Source organism: Bos indicus, chromosome 3, assembly GCF_029378745.1.
Source record: "Bos indicus isolate NIAB-ARS_2022 breed Sahiwal x Tharparkar chromosome 3, NIAB-ARS_B.indTharparkar_mat_pri_1.0, whole genome shotgun sequence".
Lineage (NCBI taxonomy): Eukaryota > Metazoa > Chordata > Mammalia > Artiodactyla > Bovidae > Bos > Bos indicus.
The window spans coordinates 83,937,762-83,963,178 of NC_091762.1; the positions used below are offsets into that span (position 1 = coordinate 83,937,762).

Below are 25,417 nucleotides of genomic sequence, written 5' to 3' on the forward strand. Positions count from 1 at the left end.
TTACCATCTGAGCTATAGGAAGTCCCTAATAATAATAATTGCTTTACAATGTTGTATTAGTTTTTGCTGTACAACAATGCGAATCAGCTATATATGTGCATGTGTGTATATACATATACACACATATATCCCCTCTTGAGCCTCCATCCCACTGTCCCCATCTCACCCCTCTAGGTCATCACAGAGCACTGAGCTGAGCTCCCTGTCCTATACAGCAGCTTCCCACTAGCTAGCTATTTTACACATGGCAGTGTATTCATGTCACTCTCATTCTCTCAATTCATCCCACCCTCTCCTTCTCCCTCTGGTGTCCACAAATCTGTTCTCTCCATTTGCGTCTCTATTCCTGCCCTGCAAATAGGTTCATCAGAACCATTTTTCTGGATTCCATATATATGTATTAATATATGATATTTGTTTTTCTCTTTCTGACTCACTTCACTCTGTATGACAGACAAGACAATTTTAAAGAGAAAGAAGTGGGAAGAGGGAAACTAAAGGAGAGAAAGCAGTTATGCTTCACAAGGGCAGTTAGCCTAAAAGACTTCTGGGGATCCTCTGACCTCTCAAAGTCCATGATTCACAAGGAATGAAATCTATTTGCTTCATAATTAACTTTTCATTTCCAGTATAATCAACACAAATTTCTTACATCTTGGTGCCCCATACAGCACACAATCAGAAATTGTAGTTGAACTTATTTGCTGGTATTTGCATTTATTTTGCATGATTTGTATCTTTTTAAAAGTCTATTTTATTGAAGCATAATTGATTTACAATGTTGTATGAATTTCTACTACAAAGCAAAGTGATACAGTTATACGAATATGGTTATTCATAGAGGTTCCTCAAAAGACTAAAAACATAGTTGCCATATAATCCTGCAATCCCACGCCTGGCATATATCCAGAGGGGAGATCATATACATGTATATATATAAAACATAGATATATATACATCCTTTTTCATATTCTTTTCTATTATTATATTATTCTATGATATCATTTCTATTATCATAGAATAATGAATATAGTTCCTTGTGCTATATATTAGGACTTGATTGTTTATTCTCTATATAATACCTTGCATCTGTGAATCCCAAAGCCCCAATCCATCTCTCTCCAAAGCCCTCTCCCCTTGGCTACCACAAGTCTATTTTCTGTGTCTGTGAGTCTGTTTGTGCTTTGTAGATAAGTTCATTTGAGTTATATTTTAGATTCCACATATAAGTGACCTCAGTGTGGTATCTGTCTTTTTCTTTCTGACTTCATTTAGAATGTAATCTCTAGGTCCATCCATGTTGTTCCAAATGACATTGTTTCATCCTTTTTGATGACTGAGTAATATTCCACTGTATAAATATTCTTTATCCATTTATCTATGAATGGATATTTAGGTTGTTTCCATGTCTTGACTATTGTAAGTAGTGCTACAATGAACACTGGGGTGCATTCATCTTTTTGAATTATAGTTTTCTCTGGATACATGCCCAGGAGTGGGATTTTACATACAGCAACTCTATTTTTGCTTTTTGAGGAACTTCCATTCTGTTTTCTATATCAGCTACACCAATTTACATTCCTTGTTGAGGATGTAACAGCTGTTGGCAGACAGACAGTGGACTTCTATCATGGATAAAAGTGAGATTTCCAAGGTATGGAAGCCTATATAGGTATGTCCTTATCACTGGACTTGCCATGCTCTATTAAAATTATTTGTGCTATTCTCTCTCCTTTTTAAACACAGAGATAGGATCTTATTTCTTTATGTCCTCTGCTTGTAGCAGAATACCTAGGAGAGAGTAAGTATACTATAAATGTCTATTGAGTAAAAGAGGTCTTAACAAGCAGGAAAAGATATGAAGCAGAACTATCAAAGGTGTGCCCTATGCTTTCCAAGCTTCTTTACCAATTAGTGATGATGTGCTGGCTGCAGTCAGCCAGCAATTGGTACTTACCAAATTAATGAACATTTCTTGGGGTGTCTGCCCAACTCACAGTGATTCCATGGATGATCTATACTATGTAACACTAACAGTTGGCCTCACCTTCAGTGGATTTAAGAAGCAGACATCTGTCTCATTTTAAGCAGATCAGATTCTCTCTCCCAGGGACTGAAAATTTAGAACAGACTCAAAGAGACTCAAGAGTGTGGTATCTAGACAATGCCAATGGGGATAGTCAAGACTAAACAATAAGGTTAGAACTTCCTTCTGGTGATGTCTCTGGAGTTGCCCCGGTTCCTTCTCTTCAGAGTCTCAGCTGCATGACTTATTCTTAAGAGTCCACAAGATAGCCTTGTATTCTTACAATACATTCTCCTTTTAATTTATGCTGGCTAGAGTTTAATTGATTGCAGCTCAACAATATAGCTCTGAATTTATTTTGAATATATTCATTGGTTTATTTAACAAATATTTATGCTATGAAAACAAAGATGAATAAAACATGATTCCTACCTTTGATGATGTTAGCAATTAGTGAGGAACACAGCTAAGTAAACAGACAATTACGACAGTGGAATTTCTATCTAGGGACTATCAGTGTAGTTTTTCTCCAAAAGGATACTAGGAACATACCCAATTTCAGTTTTTTGTTTGCAGAATATATTTATATTTATGACAAAGACATATTCTGGATCCTGATTTCAATTCAATGCTGTTATATTCACATTGGTAAAAATCATGCAACATGTATTGGGCAGAATTCTAAGAGGTCTCCCAAGACACCTGCCTTCTGGCTTACAGGTTGTAAATAGGATGAATTTCACTTCCATGATTAGGTTATATTACATAGCACTGATGACCTTAAGATAAAGGCAGATTACCGTGTTGGGCAAGACCTAATCACATGTCCCCTTTAAATCTGGAAATTTCACTTCTTGGAGCCTCATTGTCTTGATCTTTAAAGTTAGTAGGTTGACCTTCAAGAATTCTAAGGAATGTCAGGAGGTCAGAGATAGAAAGTCAGAGATTACAAGTATCATCTCTGGCTTGAGAATAAAAGGGCCCTCATGGCAAATAATGTGAATGACCTTTAAAAACTAAGAGAAATCTCTAACTAAGAACCAAGAAGGAACCTCCACACTGTACCAAAACCTGATCTAAAAGGATATGTGTGGGTGAATGCTAAGTTGCTTCAGTCGTGTCTGACTATTTGTGACCCAGTGGACTGTAGCCCGCCAGGCTCCTCTGTCCAAGGGATTCTCCAGGCAAGAATACTGGAGTGGGGAAGGGATATAGGCACCCCAACAGTGCATTCACACAGCACTGTTTACAACAGCCAAGACATGGAAGCAACCTAAACGCCAACTGACAGGGATGGATAAAAAAATATAGTACATGTATACAATAGAGTATTACTCAGCCTGTAAAAAGAATGAAAGAAGGCCACTGCAGCAACATGGATGGACCCAGAGGTTGTCATATTGGGTGAAGTAAGTCAGACAGAGGAGAAATATTGTGTGACATGCCTTATATGTGGAATCTAAAAAGAAATGATACAAATGAACTTACAAAACAGAAAGAGACTCACAGACTTAGAGAACGAACTTATGGTTGCAGGGGGAACGAACAGAGCGAAAGGATAGTTGGGAGTTTGGGATGTACATGTATACACCACTATATCCATTTTAGGATAACCAACAAGCAAATAGAAGGCGAAAAATGTGGAAGCAGTGACAGATTTTCTTTTCTTGGGCTCCACAATCATTTCCGGCAGTGACGGCAACCATGAAATTAAAAGACGTTTGCTCCTTGCAAGAAAAGCTATGACAAACTTAGACAGCATATTAAAAAGTAGAGACGTCCTTTTTCTAACAAAGGTCTGTATAGTCAAAGTTACGGTTTTTTTCTGTCAGGTACAGATGTGAATGCTGGACAATAAAGAAGGCTGAGTGCCAAAAAATTCATGCTTTCAAATTGTGGTGCAGAAGAAGACTCTTGAGAGTCTCTTGGACTGCAAGGAGATCAAATCAGTTAATACTAAAGATCAGATCAGATCAGATCAGATCAGTCGCTCAGTCATGTCCGACTCTTTGTGACCCCATGAATCGCAGCACACCAGGCCTCCCTGTCCATCACCAACTCCCAGAGTTCACTGAGACTCATGTCCATCGAGTCAGTGATGCCATCCAGCCATCTCATCCTCTGTCGTCCCCTTCTCCTCTTGCCCCCAATCTCTCTCAGCATCAGAGTCTTTTCCAATGAGTCAACTCTTCGCATGAGGTGGCCAAAGTACTGGAGTTTCAGCTTTAGCATCATTCCTTCCAAAGAAATCCCAAGGCTGATCTCCTTCAGAATGGACTGGTTGGATCCCCTTGCAGTCCAAGGGACTCTCAAGAGTCTTCTCCAACACCACAGTTCAAAAGCATCAATTCTTCGGCGCTCAGCCTTCTTCACAGTCCAACTCTCACATCCATACATGACCACAGGAAAAACCATAGCCTTGACTAGATGAACCTTTGTTGGCAAAGTAATGTCTCTGCTTTTGAATATGCTATCTAGGTTGGTCATAAGTAATCAACCCTAAATATTCATTGGAAGGACTGATGCTGAAGCTTAATTTCCAATAGTTTGTCCACCTAATGCGATGAGCCGACTCATTGGAAAAGACCTCCTTGATGCTGGGAAAGATCGAAGGCAAAAGGAGAAGAGGGTGGGCAGAGAATGAGATGGTTAGATAGCTTCAGTGACTCAAAGGACATGAGTTTGAGCAGACTCCAGGAGATAGTTGTGGAGCCTGGGGAGCCTGGCTCCCAGGGAGCCTGGCTTATTGCAGTCCATAGGGTCACAAAGAACCATGGCAACTGAAGAAAAAAAACAAGGACAAGCACAGGGAACTCTATTCAGTGTTATATGGCAGCCTGGATGAAAGGGGTGTTTGGGGCTGCATGGACACATGTATAGCAGTAGTAGTAGATGCTGAGTTGTGCCTGACTCTTTGTGACCCCATAGACTGTAGGCCACCAGGCTTTTCTGTCCATGGGTTTTGCCATGGAGTGGGTTGCCATTTCCTTCTCCAGGATACATGTATGCTGCTAAGTTGCTTCAGTCGTGTCCTACTCTAGCGACCCCATGGACTGCAGCCTACCAGGCTTCTCTGTCCATGGGATTTTCCAGGCAAAAGTACTGGAGTGGGGTGCCATTGCCTTCTCCAAGGATACATGTGTATATACGACTAAAACTATCACAGCATTATTAATTGATTACACCCCAAGACAAAATAAAAAGTTTAAAAGAAAAAAAAAAAAAGAACCAACAAGGAAATAAACTTAACAAGAATGAGCCTGGAAGTGAATTTTTCCCCAAGGCTCTAGAAGAGAAGTCAATCTAGCCAACATCTTGATTTCTGCTTTGTGATATATTAAATAGAGAGCCCAACCCCTCTGTGTCAGACTTCTGACCTACTGAACTACCAGATAATAAATGTGTGTTGGTCTAAGCCATTAATGGTCTAAGCCATTAAATTTTTGGTAGTTTGTTACACAACGAGAAAAGTAATATATAGCAAAATGTATTAATTTGGAAAACGTGATCACCAGAAGCATAACTTTTGAGTTCTTACCATGTACCACTGTTCTAACCTTTTTTACATGTTAACTCATTTAACCTTCATAACAGCTCTATGTGGTAATTGCAATTATTTTCTTCACTTTACACAGAGATTAAGATACCTGACCAAAGTCTCAAAGCTAATAAATAGCAAGCTGAGGCTAAAATCCAGCTATCTGGTTTCCAAACCTACTCTTTTAACTATTGTATTATGGTGTTTCCCATTTCAATAGCTTGACCCCAAGCCACAAATATCTTCTTCTCTCATATACCCAAGCTATTATCCCCAGATCCACCTTGGGGAAAAGTTCTACTGGGTCACAATTTACTCCTAAATTTATTTCACAATTTTCTTCAAGATGAAGGTGCAGTACAGAGTTCTAAGTTTGTTCACTCTGACTTGATCAACTTTTCATACTTAAGTTTGGAGTGTCACATCTACATTACCCATCCCTCGTATAAATATAATGACTATACAATGCTTTGAAACATTCATTGTGCTTGATAGTGCAGGGCGGGTGGTGAACAGTACAGTGGAGTGTAATTCTCCCAGTGCTCCCCTGTGATAGTAATTAGGGATATTCATAAATCCTCTGGCCTGTGTTTTTCTTCACCTTTAAAACTGAACCAGTACTTGATTAACTGTGTTTGCTTTTCTGCCCTGGTGATTAAGGAAACACAAGCTGAGCTGGAACTTCTGTTGCCTGGGTACCTGAAGGACCATAGTGAGCAGAGAGGCCCCCTTGCTGAGCCCCGGTGGACATGTAACTTGAGAAAGAAATAAATTTTTGTTGTTTTAAGCCACTGAGATTTGGGTTGTTAGTTACTGAAGCATAACTGAGTCTATCCTGACTCAAATATGTTCTAAACAAGTTTATTCTATAACTTTTCCCCCCAAAAAATCATGCTTATACTTTAATCAGAATAGCTAAAAACTGGAAACAACCCAAATATCCACCTTCAGGAGGATGGATCATCAAATTGTGGTATATTCACAGATTGGGGTGGTATTCCTCAATAATTTAAGGAACTATTGATATACATGACAACAAGGGTAAATCTTTTAAAAATTATATAAAATGAAAGAAACCAGACACAAAATAATAGATGCTGTTTGATTTTTTTTTTTCGTGAAGCTCAAGAAAAGTTAAAACTAATCTTTGGTGACAGAAATCAGAAGTGTTTGTTCTGGGGGGAGGAACTAACTGGAAAAGAGCACCAGGAAACTTGCCAGGTGAATGACTTTCTTATATTTTTGTTTTGGGTGATGGCCACACAGGCATATATTTTATATTATCAAAACCCAACAAATTGAACACTTAAAATGTATTGCACTGAGTAGACATTATATCCCAGTTAAAAAATGAATTCAGGATTATCTATAGTGTAAGACAACGAGGTGCTATTCTGGAAAGAAATCCAGTCCTAAGGACACCTAGGTAAATGTACAGTTCTATCTTCAGTTCCATCAGTAAGACATAAACAATATACTAAGCAACTCTTTAAAAATCTTACTTCTTAATCTATAAAATTAGGATAATATATTCTAATAGAATTAAGAGATAATATATCATAACACTAAAGCATAGTAACAATGTTGTTGTTCTTGTTTAGTCACTAACTCATGTCCAGCTCTTTGCGACCCCATGGACTGTAGCCTGCCAGGCTCCTCCGTCCACAGGATTTCCCAGGAAAAGAATCTTGGAGTGGGTTGTCATTTCCTTCTCCAGGGGATCTTCCTGACCCTGTGTTTGAACCTTATCTCATAGTAACAATAGTTTACATTCAATGTTTTAGGATATAAATTTTAAGTCTCAGATTCTTACATCCAGGAGCAAAGTTCTCAGTTACTCTTAATTCATTCAACCATCAACCCTTATACCCAAAGAAATTATCAAGTCTGAAGGATTCATTCTCAAGACTTCATTTTTTTTCCGCTTTTCTTCTGATCCTACGTCACCATTCTAATTCAAGTACTTTTCACGTTAACAACAGTGTCCCTGCTGCTTTCCTTGTCCTGCTTTCTCTGGTCGCAGTCAATCCAAATCACTCCCTTCTCAACTGTGAAAACCCCTCTGTGCAAGGGGTTTTCAAGCCTGCAAACACACTGTGAATAACCCAAAGCATACAGTTCCCTCTTTTGGTGCTTGTTTTGCTTGATGTATAGTTATATATGTGCATGTCTTATATAGTATTTGAGATACAGTAGGTACTCAAGATGGAAAAGGCGATGGCACCCCACTCCAGTGCTCTTGCCTGGAAAATCCTACGGACGGAGGAGCCTCGTAGGCTGCAGTCCATGGGGTCACGAAGAGTCAGACACGACTGAGAGACTTCACTTTCACTTTCATGCATTGGAGAAGGAAATGGCAACCCACTCCAGTGTTCTTGCCTGGAGAATCCCAGGGATGGGGGAGCCTGGTGGGCTGCTGTCTATGGGGTCGCACAGAGTTGGACACAACTGAAGCGACTTAGCAGCAGCAGCAGCAGGTATTCAATAAATACTTAAATTTGTTCATGCGGTTTGGACTTTTTTTTCCTATATAAATATTCTCAGGTAGCATTAACTAGCTCTTGCTGTATCCACTTCTACAACAGTAATCTCTCTCTCCTCTGAATTTCTAAACTGCTTACATGAGTTTTCTCAGCAACTTTTTTCTGTTCTTCTAAGTATACACATGTCACATACAGAGATTTGTTGATAAAACCCTTTATGTTTATATCTTATCCCTCAAAGTTGTAATCATAATTAAATTGTAGTAAGAGATTTCAATAACATGCTATTTGAAGCATCAATCCAGCAATCATTGACTAATGCCTTAGGATTAAATATGAGATTCTCTCTCTAACATAAGCTCTAAAAGAATGCTACAAATTGTAGTTAAATGAAAGATTAATGAGATATGAAAAGAATGTATTTATCCTTCAGGAAAAGACACTGAGCCTATGACAAAATTTTCTGAATGATGAAAAAAAGACATCTGATGTAATGAGCTGTATGTGCCTGCATGTGTTTGTAGAATTCCACGATTTTCAATTTATTAGGGTCTGAGATCCAACCAGTCCATTCTGAAGGAGATCAGCCCTGGGATTTCTTTGGAAGGAATGATGGTAAAGCTGAAACTCCACTACTTTGGCCACCTCATGAGAAGAGCTGACTCATTGGAAAAGACTCTGATGCTGGGAGGGATTGGGGGCAGGAGGAGAAGGGGACGACAGAGGATGAGATGGCTGGATGGCATCACTGACTCGATGGACGTGAGTCTGGGTGAACTCCGGGAGCTGGTGATGGACAGGGAGGCCTGGCGTGCTGCGATTCATGGGGTCGCAAAGAGTAAGACACGACTGAGCGACTGAACTGAACTGAACTGAACTGAGATATCTCCAAGGAGCCATTTTCCTTCTTTTAAAAGTAAAAGTGTGTTCCGTCCTAAAATGTATATGGAATAGCCAAAACAATCTTGAAAAAGAAGAACAAAGTTGGAGGTCTCACCCTTCCTAATTTCACAATATACTACAATGCTATAGTAATCAAAACAGTGTAGTACTGGCTTAAGAACAAACGCATAAACCAATGGAATACAATAGGAAGCCCTGAAATAAATCCTCAATGTAGGGTCAAATGATTCCAACAAGGGCGCCGGGATTATTCAATGGGAGAATGGATGATCTTTTCAACAAATGGTACAGGGGAAACCTGGATATTCACATGCAAAAGAATGAAGTTGGATTATTCCCCTATAGCATATACAAAAATTAACCCAAAATGGATCAAAGACCTAAACATAAGAGCTAAAATTATAAAACTGTTACAAGAAAACATGGGGAAATTCATGACATTGGATTTGGCAATGATGCAATATCTTGGATCTGACACCAAAAGCCCAAGCAATAGCAAATAGATAAATTGGACTACATTAACATGAAAAGCTCAGTGGATCAACACAGTGAAAAAGAATCTATGGAATGAGAGAAAACTTTTGCAAATTATATATCTGATGATGAGTTAATATCCAGAATACATAAAAGAATTCCTAAACTCACCAACAAAACAACCTGACTAAAAGACAGGCAATGACTTGAAAAGATATCTCTCCAAAGAAGAAGTCATACCCAATAGTCATACCAAACTACTATCAAAAAAAAGAAAGAAAATAGTAAGAGTTGGTGAGGTTGTAGAGAAACTGGAACCCTTACCCACAGTCAGTAGGAATGTAGTATGGTGCAGTTGCTATGAGAAATACAGTAGTTCCTCAAAAAATTAAAAATAGAATTATCACATAATTCAGCAATTCCACTTCTGGATATATATGGGAAAGAATTGAGAATAGAGTCTCAAACAGACATCTGTACACTCATGTTCATAGTACTATTATTCACAATAGTTAAAAAGTAGAAGCAACCCAATTGTTTCTCAACAGATGAATGGATAAACACACAATGGAACATCATTCAGTTTTTAAAAAGGAAGACAATTCTGATGTATGCTGCAACATGGATGAATCTTGAAAACATTGTGATAAGTAAATAAGCCAGTAGCAAAAGGATAAATACTGTATGTGTCCACTTTTATAAGGTATCCAGTGTAGTTAAATTCAGAAAGCAGAAAGATAGTTGCCAGGAGGTGAGGGAAAGGAGAGAATGGGGTGTTACTTGTCAATGGGTATGGATTTTCAGTTTTGCAAGGTGGGTGTAAACTGTTTTGTAGATAGATGGTGGTGATGGTTGTACAATAATATGAATATACTTAATGCTACTTAATTGTACACTTAAAAATGGTTAATAAGGTGGATTTTATGTTATGCATATTTTATCACAATTTAAAAAATTGACTAAGACAAAAAAGTACAAGTGTGATGAGAATACATTTGAATTACATTATCACTTAAAATCATTTTGTCTTCAGAACAGATCTGGTCTTGCCTCTTAGAAATTCATTTTCACTAAACCCGTAGAATCTTATTTCATGTCAACAAAATAGGATTATATCAAAAGTAGAAGCTATGTGCCTGAATTCAACCTGGATTCCCAAGCAAGCTGATTTAATTTTGTGCAACCTGTTCTATACGGAATGATCACTACTACAATCTGGAGCCTCGCACACTGCTTAGGTGCATATACACACAAAGCTGCATAAATGAGGAACGTACGAACACAACTAAACAGGCCTAGGTAATTTTTTTTCTGCCTGTACTAAAAATAGTGATGGGAGATACTTGAGGACAGGAAAAGTAAAATCTATATTTGCTGTATTAATTGAAACATGACAATAAACTAACATTGATCCAGGAAAGTTCTATGCAAATGAACCAGAAGTAACATGTAAAACAAAGCAAATCATTACATCTCAGTGGGAGCAAAACTCCTTTCTGAAAAGATTCCAGGAGACATTTCTAACTATATGAACACACTAAATAGTTTCTAATTCCCAACTGGAAGAAACCACCAAAATAGCTGACCATGCTGAATCTGAAATAAATGTCCACTGACAGTGGAATTATGACCTCTATTTCCTTGGCATTCCAAACAATGTCAGGCACTAATGAGGGCTGCTGGGAGTAACTCAGCATCTAGGCCCACAGTTTGCAAAGGTGGCCCCAGGCAAGTTCTAAATAATGATTGCCAATTGTACAGAGGAAAAGTTGACTCAAAATATCTCACAGTGCAGGTTGGTGGGAGAGTTAACATAGGGAGCTTTAGGACTGGATGGGATAAATGACAGCCTATCAGGTTTCTCATAGAGACTCTTTCTAAAGATAGTACAGTAGATACTCACAGCCATTCTTCTCTTGATCCTGTCAGGAACAGCCTGAATGTCGTTCAGACATCCAGTCCTCACCGTAAGGCCATGAACTATAAAAGGTGACTCTTCCTACCAAGTATAAATCTGAGTAAAATCCTGCTTGATTTCTCTGAAATCATTGTGGTAATCTCATTTCAAAAGCCAGTAGCAGTGGAAACTTGTCATACTGGGAATCCCCAGTAGGGACTTGTTTAGAGGTCTTGTGGTTCTGCTAAGGATGTCTGAAGGATAATACCTTCTCAGGATCATGGCTAAAAGCCAACATGGGACATGCATATGAGCAGAGGGAACTTGCACTGGTTGCTCATGACTTGTTCAGAGAGCTCTAATTTTATCATCCTTCCTATTCATTAGGACGCTTTGGCAGCAAGCAATAAAAAGTAATTTAGGCCAACTTAAGCTCAGATATGGAGATGACACCACCCTTACAGCAGAAAGTGAAGAGGAACTAAAGAGCCTCTTGATGGAAGGGAAAGAGGAGAGTGAAAACTCAACATTCAAAAAACTAAGGTCATGGCATCCGGTCCTATCACTTCATGGCAAATAGATGGGGAAACAATGGAAACAGTAACAGTCTTCATTTTGCTGGGCTTCAAAATCACTGCAGATGGTAACTGCAATCATGAAATTAAAAGATGCTTGCACCTTGGAAGAAGAGCTATGACCAACCTAGACAGCATATAAAAAAGCAGAGACATCAGTTTGCAGAGACAAAAGTCAGCATAGTCAAAGCTATGGTTTTTCCAGTAGTCGTGTATAGATGTGAGAGTTAGACCATAAAAAAAGCTTAGAACCAAAGAATTGATGCCTTTGAACTGTGGGGTTGGAGAAGACTGTTGAGAGTCCCTTGGGTTGCAAGGAGATCAGACTGATCAATCCTAAAGGAAATCAGTCCTGAATATTCATTGGAAGAACTGATGCTGAAGCTGAAGCTCCAATACTTTAGCCACCTGATGTGAAGAACTGACTCGTTGGAAAACACCCTGATGCTGGGAAAGATTGAAGGCAGGAGGAGAAGGGGATGCCAGAGAATGAGATGGTTGGATGGCATCACTGACTTGATGAATGTGAGTTTGAGCAAACTCCAGGAGTTGGTGATGGACAGAGAAGTCTGGCGTGCTGTAGTCCATGAGGTCACAAAGAGTTAGACACGACAGTGACTGAACTGAACTAAAGCAAAAGGTAATTTATTAGAGGGATGTTGGGATCTCACAGAACACAGGCAGGCTTATATTATCAGACTTACAACAAATGAGAACTAAGAGAACTCCAGAGGACAAGGAAGCAGGAAGCAGAATGAAATCACAGCAGGCACCTTTGATCAAGGCCTGTGATTCCATGAATAAATACCATACATATAGAGTCACTCAAATTACTTGCTTTCTGTTCTAAGCCTAAGGTATCATATTGCACAAACTTAGGTCTCATGTACACCCACTGGTGACACCTTGTCAGTGAGAGAAAGATCTGGTTCCTTTAGATTCCACCTAGATTTACTATTTTTACTCTTTCATCATACTACATACATTGTGGGCGTGTATGTGTGTTCAGGGAGGGGCATCTACCAAAGGAAACAGGCATTCTACAGTGAGAGAAGTAAAAATATTGCCCCAAAAAAAGTACAAAGAAAAAACACCCCTATTATCTCTGTGACCATCACAATTAGTTGTTTCTGAGTACTAAAAGTGAAATACATATAGTCATAATTCCTACAAGCTGGTATTAAGAAATAGGAGCAATAAAGAACAAAATTTGCATTTCTATTCATGAAATAATAATAATGGTTTTCAAAGATCCTTTACAAGTAGTCAAATAAGAAAGATGGGCTTGCCTAATTTAGTGCTTACCTAATTTAGTCAATTCAGAGAAGGCAATGGCACCCCACTCCAGTACTTTTGCCTGGAAAATCCCATGGACGGAGGAGCCTGGTAGGCTGCAGTCCATGGGGTTGCTGAGGGTCGGACACGACTGAGCGACTTCACTTTCACTTTTCACTTTCATGCATTGGAGAAGGAAATGGCAACCCACTCCAGTGTTCTTGCCTGGAGAATCCCAGGGACGGGGGAGCCTGGTAGGCTGCCACCTATGGGGTCACACAGAGTCGGACACGACTGAAGTGACTTAGTGAGTGAGTGAATTTAGTCAATTAGGTAAGCACTTTACCTAATTGACTAAATGCACCTGAATTCATGTAAAATTTCTGGTTATTTCAGACAACCTAGCTACAACTACCCTCGAAAGAGGAAAAATCTATGGCTACTGTAGATATTCAAAAGAGTATGTCTTAGGCTTTCAAGATGATTTCAGAAGTGCATGACCCAATGGAATGATAACTGGATGAAACGTACACAACTTCCCAAGGTTACCACAATCTGTCAAAGGGAACGGTTTTTATTTGGATACATAAATTCCAATGCTTTTGACAAAAGATCAAAACACAAAACACTCCAATTCCACCTTGCTCTTGAACTAAAAGTCTTATAAATTCTACTTATGAATAAAAATTAATAATTAAAATTACTATTTAAAATTGATAGTACAGAAAACAAGTATTGAAGAAAGAGTCAGGATTTCAGAGCATTTGAGAGACCTATGGATCTATCACACAGTCCAACTAAACAGAGAAACAGAAGAGCCTTGAAATTGCGGGAGAGTCTCCACCCCCTACAACTCCTAACATAGTTCAGTGCTAATAACAGGCGTCTTCCTCAAAACTCCTTGTCATATATGGATGATGTTTTACTGTGCACTTGAAAAGGGGCACTGCATCCTTTAATGATCCATGAGCGTAAGAAAATGCTTATTTACAGAAATCATATCAAATGACATACGCAGCTATGTTCCTCCCTTCTAGTCTGAGCTTAAACATCTTTATCTGTGACACTTTCCCACAGGCTACAAAGACCAGGTTAGGTGTGTCTACTATATGTCCCTATAGTGTCATGGCACTTACACTGCTGGATAAGGCACCAGACTGTTTTACTCTCTGTGTCCATCCTTAGGGCAGAAATTGTGTTCTCTGTCACTCCACAGCACCAGCACAGGTAGGCACTCTGAAAATACTTATGCAATAAATGCACGAATGTTTCCTTGTGAAAGTCAAACTCATACTTGATCCCACAATCTTTTTTCCCTCCTATTTATCAAAACTAGATATAAAGAAGCAAGAGCACAATAAGGATCTTATTCAAATGGACTTTGACATTCACGTTAATTTCGAATCAATATCATCTTTTAGGGACAAGACTATAGGATAACAGGCCACACCATATTTTTTAATTATGAAAACAAGACATGTGTTCAATGGATACAGTGAAGTGGGTCCCATGGTGAGTCCACTTTCACTCGGTAGGGCTTGACAGCTAGCACTAAATCTTTCCAAGGGTTTCAGTTTCATTTGGCCTCCTTTAGCCCCAGGAGTTTTTAACAGTACACATTTTCCACATGTAATTAAGTAATGGAGAGTGAGTTGTTATACATGACATTTAATTTTCGATAGTGGGGGAAGGTATGACAAGAGCTGCAGGCGAGATCATTAATCTCCTTGGATTCTTGCACTGCCAAATACAGCAATTCATTCTTCATCATATTAATACATTGCTTCTCCTGTACTGAAATTGGAGTGCTTGTGTAGAGGAGATCATATGGACTAGGAAAACTCAGAGTTGAATGTGTGGTACATAGTAAGCACCCATAGTAAGCACAGTGTAATGCATCTAGATGATCTAGAGTAGAATCACTGAGTATACCACAGTCCAAATGTGCCACTGGGCACAATTACATGATGACAATATTGTCCAAAATCTAATAATGTGGGGAGAAAAGGGCAAAAAATGATTATATAAGTAAGCCGTGTTTGAAGGTCAAAGTGTTAGTCACTCAGTCATGTCCGAAATCTTTGTGACCCCCACAGACTGTAGCCCGCTGACCTCCTCTGTCCATGGAATTCTCTAGGCAAGAATACTGGAGTGGGTAGCCATTCCCTTCTTCAGGAGACCTTCCTGACCCAAGGGTGGAACCCAGGTCTCCTGCATTTGCAGGTGGATTCTTTACCATCTGAGCCTCCAGGGAAGCCTATGTCATGTACACACAGCAGCAACTTGCTCATTTTCCCTGATGACTCACAGACCCACTTTGTGAATTATAGATCAATTAGTGTATGAACAAAGGCAAGTGTTATGACAAGGACATGATTACATAAATGTATATCACTACAGACTAAAAGCCCTAGTTAATTAAATGTTACCTGCAGCATATTTTCACACCTTCCTGTGATTATTTTACTGCTACTCATTCTCCTAAACCTGTAGCCAATTCCCATTCTTATCTCCCTTGTCAATAAATTTAAAAAAGAGTTACTCAGGTATAAAAGCCAAAATTTTCTGTATAATGTAAATGCACAGGGAATCAACAGTTTCAACAAAGGAAGGAAATACTGCCATATAGAAGCAATAATCAAAGAAATATAACTTATAAACATTGGTTTTTAAAGTAACATTATATAACACAAGGGCTTCTCAGGTAGTACTAGTGGTAACGAACCTGCCTGCGGATGCAGGAGATGTTAAGAGATGCAGGTTCAGTTCCTGGGTTGGGAAGATCCCCTGGAGAAGGAAAATAGCAACCCACTTCTGTATTCTTGCCTGCAGAATTCCATGGACAGAGAAGCCTGTAGCCATGGGCTACCGTCCATGGGTTCACAAAGAGTCGGTGACTGAAGTGACTCAGCACACATATAACACAAAGCAAGTTATGCCATTTTAAAGAAAAGTATAATTGCATCTGTTGTACTGAGATGATTTAAGTGCTAACCTCTTGAAACCTGGTAACAAATCAGAACTTAATTGTTTCAGGATTTGGTTCCAAAATAGGCAAAACTATTCTTGTGACAATAGTCTGAAGGAGGTAATACACAGGCAGAGGTTGAAAGATGTACCTAAATGAGGGGTGAACTAGTCAATCAGCCCAAAGAAGCAAGGATGCCATGTTGCTTAGCACATAAATGCACAGGTTACCACACATGAATAGGACACCAATCTACCAAGCTACCCCTATTAGTGATGTACACAGCTAATGAACAATAAATTTTTTTCATTTAGATTTTCTTTCTTAACTCCTTAAGTGCTTTAAATTCTGTCCCTATTTAATATTACTTAGTAAAATTTATTATATTATATTGACATGAGGATTCATTCATGTTAATTAGGTTTCTCTTTATACATTCCTCCATTAATGAGCATTCTACTCCTTGTTAGAATATCAGGTCATTATTAAAAATAGACACAGAGAAGCACCAGCAGCAGTCTAGCAACAGCAGACAGGAAACTAAAAGACGTTTTAGGTAGGCTGTGTCCTCGTCTCTTATTCTAACATTTACTAGAAATGGTTGTATATAATGTCTGTAGCTATCTCTTCCAGTGCTTAACCATTTTGATGTTAATTAGAGCATTCTTAAACTGTGAATGTGATTCACTCAAAAAATAGTCAAGATTCTGGAATTAGGCAACATACATATGAGAAGTGGTTCTCTTTTCCCCTCCTCTTTCTTTCACCCTAACTACTACTTTCCTTCTCTTTTACCTCCATCCTGCCTCCCTCCCACATTTTCTGCCATCATCACCATCATCTTCATCTCTATGGCAGCCATATATGTTGAGTCCATATTTCCAGGCAATTTACATGTACTAATACATTAGACAATTTATGAACTAGCTCAGGAAACTAATCAAGCTCAAACAGCTGTGATACCATGAGTGTATTTCAAGCCCAGGCTGAGTGAATTGATGGTTTCTTTTTTAATCACTAAGCCTGAGAGTTCAGTTTTGCTTTAGAAAAGAACTGATCACTTTAGATAAGAGTTCTTAGTCAAATGATTAGTTCCTTCCCTATAGAAACGGAAGCATTAATTAATAAAATGCTGGCATGCAAATTACTAGATATGTATCTATTGAATCAAACAAAGGCTATGAGCAGAGGAACATCTTCCTTGCTTCAATTCAAGCTCTTTTTCCTTTAGACAGTCTAAAAGTAGATACAACAATAGATTGTTCAGAATCATGCCCATGTTATTTTTCTCCTTACAAAAGAAAATACAGAAAATCTTAAATTGGGGAGAGGGACTAAACTATAAGGAGTTTTATAAAACTAACTTACTATGATTGTTGCATTTGGAGAATATATGATCTGGATTGCTCAGTAAGAGTTGAAAGGAAATTTATTCTTTAAAGCTTTCTGAATCCCCACTCTGTGCTAGACACAGTAATTTAATGACCATGCAAGAAAGGTTCATAATTAGATGACATATTGATTGTACCTTGATATTTGTAAATTGCTTAAAATCATGTCTAGAAAATAAGTATTCAGCAGCATCCTCAATCACGCTTACACCATTAATTGCTGAACAAATTTTTTCCTTGATTCTGATCCCTTCTGAACAGTCCAAAATTGAAACTACCAGACACTAAATTAATGGGACTTTATTACTATTATTAAAATTTTACTCAGCTTTCTCTTCTGTCTTCTAAATAACTTCAAATCATTTAATCTTTCTTTCTTGAAGCAGGGGGTTCTATTTCCCAACTACTTAATTGCATTAAATGATTTCCTTTGGATCCTATTCAATTCTCTTTTTGTTCCCTTTAAAATGGGATGAGTCAGCATGAGTATAAAGGCCCCACAGAAGACAAAGACATAACAATAATGTTAATCAGCAATAACATCCCTTGTGGCAGTCCACAAAGTGCCAAGCACTGATGTGCAGACACTCTTGAATGCTACGTAACATCTCATGTGATCCTCACACAGCTTTAAACCAAGTTTTCAAGCTTAAATGGCTTCAACTCTTTACTTGTATGGATTTCTATTGATGGACACTTTAAATTTTTGAGTCGCTGACCTTTTCTCAAGTCTGTTCATGTTTTCATCATCTAATTAAATTTGTAACCTCTGGCAATAGGAAGGGTAAAGGGACTGGTGTCTAACAGAACTCCAAGGTCAGTAAACCAAAGGAGACTGTCATTACGCAAATGGGGAGGAGGAAGGTTTCTCACCCTAGATACAAGAGCAACAAACTCTGGAAATCCAGAAAGTGCTAATGAACAGGATAAAAGGTCACTGCTGCTGCTGCTAAGTCGTTTCAGTCGTGTCCGACTCTGTGTGACCCCATAGACGGCAGCTCACCAGGCTCCCTCGTCCCTGGGATTCTCCAGGCAAGAACACTGGAGTGGGTTGCCATTTCCTTCTCCAATGCATGAAAGTGAAAAGTGAAAGGGAAGTCGCTCAGTCGTGTCCGACTCTAGTGACCCCATGGACTGCAGCCTACCAGGCTCCTCCATTCATGGGATTTTCCAGGCAAGAGTACTGGAGTGGGTTGCCATTAATGTAGGACTGTTTCAGGAGCAAAGCAGCTATGCCTGTGAGGCTGAAGTGATGGCATAGGAAGGAATATTTCAATCATCTACACTAGTGTCCAAAACTGGGAATAAACAACCTATTAATCCCAGCTGTCTCCTGGGAACGGATGGATCTTACTAAAAAGTAACTACTGAGAAGAGGAAGAGTAATATTAATCATCGCCATCATAAGGACAGGTAACATTTCTTCAAGCCTTTACTCTCTCCTTGACACTGTGTTATTTCTAATTTTCAAAATACCACAGTGAATGAAGTAAGTGCTTTATAATCCCCAGTTTATAGATAGTAACTGAGGCCCCAAAGGCAAAGAAACAGAGTGATAGTTAACATACAGTTACATCCTCCAAAAATAATTTGGATGTATCTGTCATTTCAGTAAAATTACGTGGAATCAAACCTCATTCCATGTCTGATGGAGCAGTGATGGCTCCCACCAATGAGGGGTCTCAATTCTGACTCACTTATACCAAAAGGGCTCAGTCTGCTGGCAGATGAGGTGTGGGCAAATGTGGAGCCCCAAAAGGACTACACGACTCCAGACAGTAGAGCTCACATCTTCTCCCGTCTGTATTTCTCACCTGCCCTCTTAACATGAAGCTCCTAAAACTTCCCTGGGTTCTTTTTTTTTCCTGCCTATCCTTTGATAAAGGCATTAATGAGAGAGCAAATGTACCAAATGTACCAAATGATGCTGATGGGAGGATGACAAGCTAGAATGTTCTATGATATTTAAAAAGAGGATAATCAGATCAAGAAAGAATTTTTCAAAATAGAAATACAAACATAAGCCTCAACTACCAGTTCTATCATGTGAACTGTACATAACAAGAACACCTCAGCATCAAAGCAATCTATACTTTGCTTGGGCTTCCATGGTGGCTCAGATGGTAAAGAATCTGCCTGCAATGCAGGAGACCTGGGTTTGATCCCTGCATCAGGAAGATTTCCTAGAAAAGGGAATGGCTACCCAACTCTAGTACTCTTGCCTGGAGGATTCTATGAGCAGAGGAACCTGGCAGGTTACAGTTCACAGGTGTCACCAAGAGTTAGACACAAGACTTAGCACACGTTCTTTTCTTAAAGTGACAATTACAAAAGGAAAACTTATTCTTAGAACACAGTGATTGTTTTAAACAAACAAAAGGTAAAATAGTATTACATATTTTATGTATAAGATAAAATAATAACATCTCCAGAAGAGATCTTGAGTTTTAGGAAAACAGACATATCTATCTTACCTGATGAAAACCAGCTTGACCTTTGGTGGGGCAGTCTTAATAATGGCAGATGCATTTTGGTGACTTCTTCCATATAGAATCTGATTGTTTATCTGTGGTGAAAAAACAAAATGTAATTGTGAAACTACAATATATATATTTCATGTGTATATATATATATATGTATACACACACACACACATGTATACAAGTATATGTGCATATACTTGGAATTAAACAATAAAGTTCCTTCATTTTTAAGTGGGTAGATGGAGGACTCTTTAATGCTAAAAATCTTGACATTCTTCATAGTACAAATTCAAACACTAATTCTAAGCAGCTACTAAAATCTCTTAAATTCAGAATTTTTGGCCTTTTTGCTAAACTTGACAGTAGTAGCTGAGCTAGATGCAAAAACTTTGTGATAGATATTTCATTTCCTACAGCTTTTCCAGACTCCTAAGAAATGCAGAAAACAGACCAAACTGTGGTATTCATCAGAGTTCTGGAGGGCCCATTAAACATGATTCTGTAAAGGAGTCAAGGTTATTACATAGCATAAATTGTGTTACTCCAGAGGATGTAAATACTATGACCCCATTTTAAGTCAAATATTAGATCAACTGCACAGAATATTTTACAGGACCTAATGAATGAGATATCTGCTCTTATCCAAGATGAGGTGGGATTTTTTAACTTGACTGAATTCATCTAAATACTATCTGAAAACATTTATATTCTAAATTTCTTCACTCCAGATTTTCCCATTGCTAAGCTATGATGACAGCTACAATCAATCTTTTATTTTATTTCAACCATTTGATAATAGCTCACAGAGTTTTCGCTTTTTCTCTCTTGTCTCTTCAATAAGTAGTGATCTATGTCATATTGTCTCTATTTAACTGAGGTCTTGACACCTTTTACTATTTAAGGGATAGTATAGTATACTATATAAGCAATGGTAAAAAAGGGATTTATGTTTTCTGTAATTAGCATCTAACTTGCCTGTCCTTGATGCCGCTGAACTGTTGCATTTGAAGACATTTGAAAAAGGTCTCATTTTTGTTCTAACAGCTGTTATGAGAAAGTATACAGAAATTAACACTTCAAAGGATGGAATGAAGATATAATATTTTTAACTACATAAAATGAAGCTCATCCATCACCTCAAAGTGGTAAAGCTGGGATTCATATGAAAGGCTGTTACAAAAACTAAACTTGAACCACTGCTTCATTATGTCTCTGATTTTGTCAGCTTTTATTCTTCACCAAGATAATCAGCATCCCCAAAAACTACTAATCACACTGTCATTTCTCTGTGTCTCAGTTTCTTCTTCTTTAAAACAAATCTAAGCATCTATTACATAAAATTATTGTGAGAATTAAATGAGATAATGTCTTTAAATTTTATTTACAGTAATCTCGGAGTGAAAAAGTTGGCTTAAAGCTCAACATTCAGAAAACTAAGATCATGGCATCTGGTCCCATCACTTCATGGCAAATAGACAGGGAAACAGTGGAAACAATGAGAGACTTTATTTTGGGGGGCTCCAAAATCACTGCAAGATGGTGATTGCAGTCATTAAATTAAAAGACGCTTACTCCTTGGAAGGAAAGTTATGACCAACCTAGACAGCATATTAAAAAGCGGAGATATTACTTTTCCAACAAAGGTCCGTCTAGTCAAGGCTATGGTTTTTCCAGTGGTCATGTATGGATGTGAGAGTTGGACTATAAAGAAAGCTTAGTGCTGAAGAATTGATGCTTTTGAACTCTGGTATTGGAGAAGACTCTTGAGAGTCCCTTGGACTGCAAGGAGATCCAACCAGTCAGTTCTAAAGGAAATCAGTCCTGAATATTCATTGGAAGGACTGATGCTAAAGCTGAAACTTCAACCCTTTGGCCACCTGATGAGAAGAACTGACTCATTTGAAAAGACCCTGATGCTGGTAAAGATTGAGGGCAGGAGGAGAAGGGGACGACAGAGAATGAGATGGTTGGATGTCATCACCAACTCAATGGACATGAGTTTGGGTAGGCTCCGGGAGTTGGTGTTGGACAGGGAGGCCTGGCATGCTGCAGCTCATAGGGTCACAAAGAGTCGGACACAACTGAGCGACTGAACTGAACTGATATCCAATGAGTTTTTAACTTTTAAGCATTAAAACTACTCACCTTTTCTCTTAACGTGAAAATCGCTCAGTAGTGTCCTACTCTTTGCAACCCCATGGACTATACAGTCCAACCCAGGGATCAAATCCAGGTCTCCCCAATTGTAGGCGGATTCTTTACCAGCTGAGCCACAAGGAAAGCCCAAGAATACTGGAGTGGGTAGCCTATCCCTTCTCAAGTGGATCTTCCTGACCCAGGAATCAAACCAGGGTTTCCTGCATTGCAGGTGGATTCTTTACCAACTGAGCTATCAGGGATTAAGGTTTCTGTCTTTTTGATATGACATAATTTTAAAAATACCCAAACTCTGTATGGTACTCTGATGATGGATACACGCCATTATGGTGACTTAGTGGTAAAGAATTTGTCTGCCAGTGCTGGAAATACAGGAGATATAGGTTTGATCCCTGGGTCAGGAAGATCCCCTGAAGGAGGAAATGGCTACTCACTCTAGTATTCCTGCCTGGATAATCCAATGGAGAGAGGAGCCTAGTGGGCAACAGTCTACAGGATTAAAAAGAGGAGGACACAACTGAACGACTGAGCACGCAGCACACAGAACATACAAGGGCTTCCCTGGTGGCTCAGTGGTAAAGAATCCGCTGCCAATGCAGGAGCCTCAGGCTTGATCCCTGGTTCAGGAAGATCCCCTGGAGAAGGAAATGGCAACCCGCTCCAATATTCTTGCCTGGGAAATCCCAAGGACAGAGGAGCCTGGCGGGCTACAGTCCATGGGGTCACAAAAGAGTTGGACGTGACTTGGCAACCAAACAACAACGCCCAGAGTGAGCGCTAATGTAAACTATGAACTCTGAGTGATAACAATGGGTCAGTGTAGGTTCATCAACTGTAATGTATGCACCGCTCCAGAAGGGGATGTTGATCATGAGGGAAGCGGTGCAAGTGTGGGGGAAAGGGTTACACAGGAAATCTCTTTAATCTTCCTCTCAATTTGTCTGCTCTGAAAAAATAAAAAAAAAATTTTTTTGAGTGCCCACCATCCATATATTTTCTCTTAATACTTTCATAATTTTATTTTTCTTATATTTACATCTTCTTACCTAACTTAGCTATTAGAAAAATAAATAAGTCATGTAGTCATTAAGAGTAATGTGAAAAAACATGGTTAATGACATAAAAATATTCAAAATATATTAAGTGACAAAGCTTGGCTACAACATAGTATGTCTAGCATGATCATCTTTTTTGCTAACTATATTTCTTAATCTCTTTAACGGATAGTGAACTGAAATTAAGAAAGCTTAAATCACAATTTTAAATTGAGATGATGCCTGACCAGTGCCTGGCACTCTTCCCCACTGTGTCTGAACTCTGCTTTCAGAAAGTGTTTCGTAAACCATGACCTATGCAACGTTCCTGTCTTTGAACTCTGTGGCATGCGTGTGTGCTCAGTCGCTAAGCCATATCCAACTTTTTGTGGCCCCGTGGACTGTAGCCCACCAGACTCCTCTGTCCATGAGATTTCCCAGCAAGAATATTGGTGTGGGTTGCCATTTCCTTCTCCAAGGGATCTTCAAGACCAGGGAATGAACCTGTGCCTCCTGCATTGGCAGGCAGGTCCTTTATCACTGAGCCACCAGAGAAGCCCAAATTCTATGGCACTAGGTTTAAAAAATTTCTCTTATTACACTTGTACTGCACCCACATGGTAAAGCCAACCACTGTCAGGTAGAGAGCATCGGCGCAGGCACACGACAGTAACTGAACAGCGCTAAACTCTTTGAGGGTAAGAACCTGCATCCCCCTCTATGTATTCCCCAGCTTTCACACATAGCTTACAGTGGCGGCTCAGTGAGGATGCACTGACTCACAGATCCCTGAGTGAAAGGAACACTTTCATTACTCAGCTGCTGGTATGCTGTCTCTGAGGTGGGCTCTAACCCTCAACACAATTGACATTTAAAAAAAAAAATTTTTTTTATTAGCAAAAACTTGAGCAAATAGAAAATTGAGCTGTTTCATGTTTATGTAATGCCTTTTTTTTTTAGTTGCGATTCTCCATTTTGATAGAATAGAACTCATGGCACTATTATTCTAAGAAGGAAAAATCACAGCCCAAACGAAGGAACCAAGTCATTAATTTTAATTTACCTAAGCGTAAATCTGAAGTTGTATGTCTTTCATGGTGCTGTTTCTGAATATTCAGAGGCCCTGGCAGTAGAACAGCAAGGCAGCTTGCTTGCTGGCGATGTTTTTCCAGTGCCAACAACTGTGGCATTTACTGCTAAGGCAGCTGCTCCCTGCCAATGTTCAGGGGCCTCTGGAGAGACTCTGCTACTCAGTGGAAAACTGGGAACAGAATGGGAAACTGAAGATAGAGTGAAACTTGATTTTACAGGATTAAATGTAAAAAGAAAATGCAGATCTTTGGATAAAAAAAATCCAAGACAAAGCCTTTTTCTGGCTTCACAAATTACACATTAGCAGTCCTTTGAGTTTCAGGAGAGGAAGATCTCTTTTGTGTTCTCTAGATCTTATTGTTTAGAAAGCAACTTCACTATGTAAATAAAAGGTATACAGCTTCCAACAACATAAGTGACCTTTATATTTCCTTATCTCTAAGGAAACACACTCCAGAGAAAATTCAGTAAGTAATTAGAAAGAATATGATGCATTTTATGCAAATTAACTTTAGGTTGTCACTTATCCTGTTTCTGAGAAGCTGCTGTTTTCTGTTGTTTAAACAATAAAGAGTATCTTCCAAGTATAGCGTAGACAGGAAAGAAAGCATTTTACACCTCCTGGAAGGTTTTCAGGTTAATTCTAATTATTAATAGCTACCAGTCACTGAGTGCTTACTCTGTGCCAAACTCTGTGCCGCAAAGCTCTTGATGCACGGGTTCGCAGTTAAATCTTAGAAGGGCTGGGTGTTATGTACTTTCATCAGATGATGAAACTGGCATCCAAGAGCTTGATTTAAATATTAGTTGAAAACCCTGTATTCCTAAGGCACATCTAGAGGTCATATCATCTGTATGGTGTACATAAAACTCAGCTGATTTCTAAAGTCATCTTTGTAAAGGTGTCTATTAAATAAACTCTCAGCTGGACACCTACCATCTTAGGTCCTGGAATTTTGATATACACAAGTTAGAATCGAATCTGCCTGCCAATGCAGGGGATGCAGTTTCAATCCTTGGGTCAGGAAGATCCCCTGGAGGAGGAAATAGCAACCCACTCCAGTATTCTTACCTGGAGAATCCCATGGACAGAGATTGATGGGATATAGTTCATGGGGGCA

General features: G+C 38.9%; 1 protein-coding gene across 4 annotated transcripts in view; it reads right to left on the reverse strand.

The window, feature by feature from the left end:
- PATJ (PATJ crumbs cell polarity complex component) overlaps positions 1 to 25,417 on the reverse strand; it is a 383,422-nt gene that overhangs the window by 127,023 nt on the left and 230,982 nt on the right. For all 4 annotated transcript variants that reach the window (XM_070786441.1, XM_070786442.1, XM_070786440.1 and 1 more), the window contains exon 29: positions 20,005 to 20,096. In XM_070786441.1, the coding sequence (XP_070642542.1) occupies positions 20,005 to 20,096 (92 nt within the window). The remainder of the gene's footprint in view (positions 1 to 20,004; positions 20,097 to 25,417) is intronic.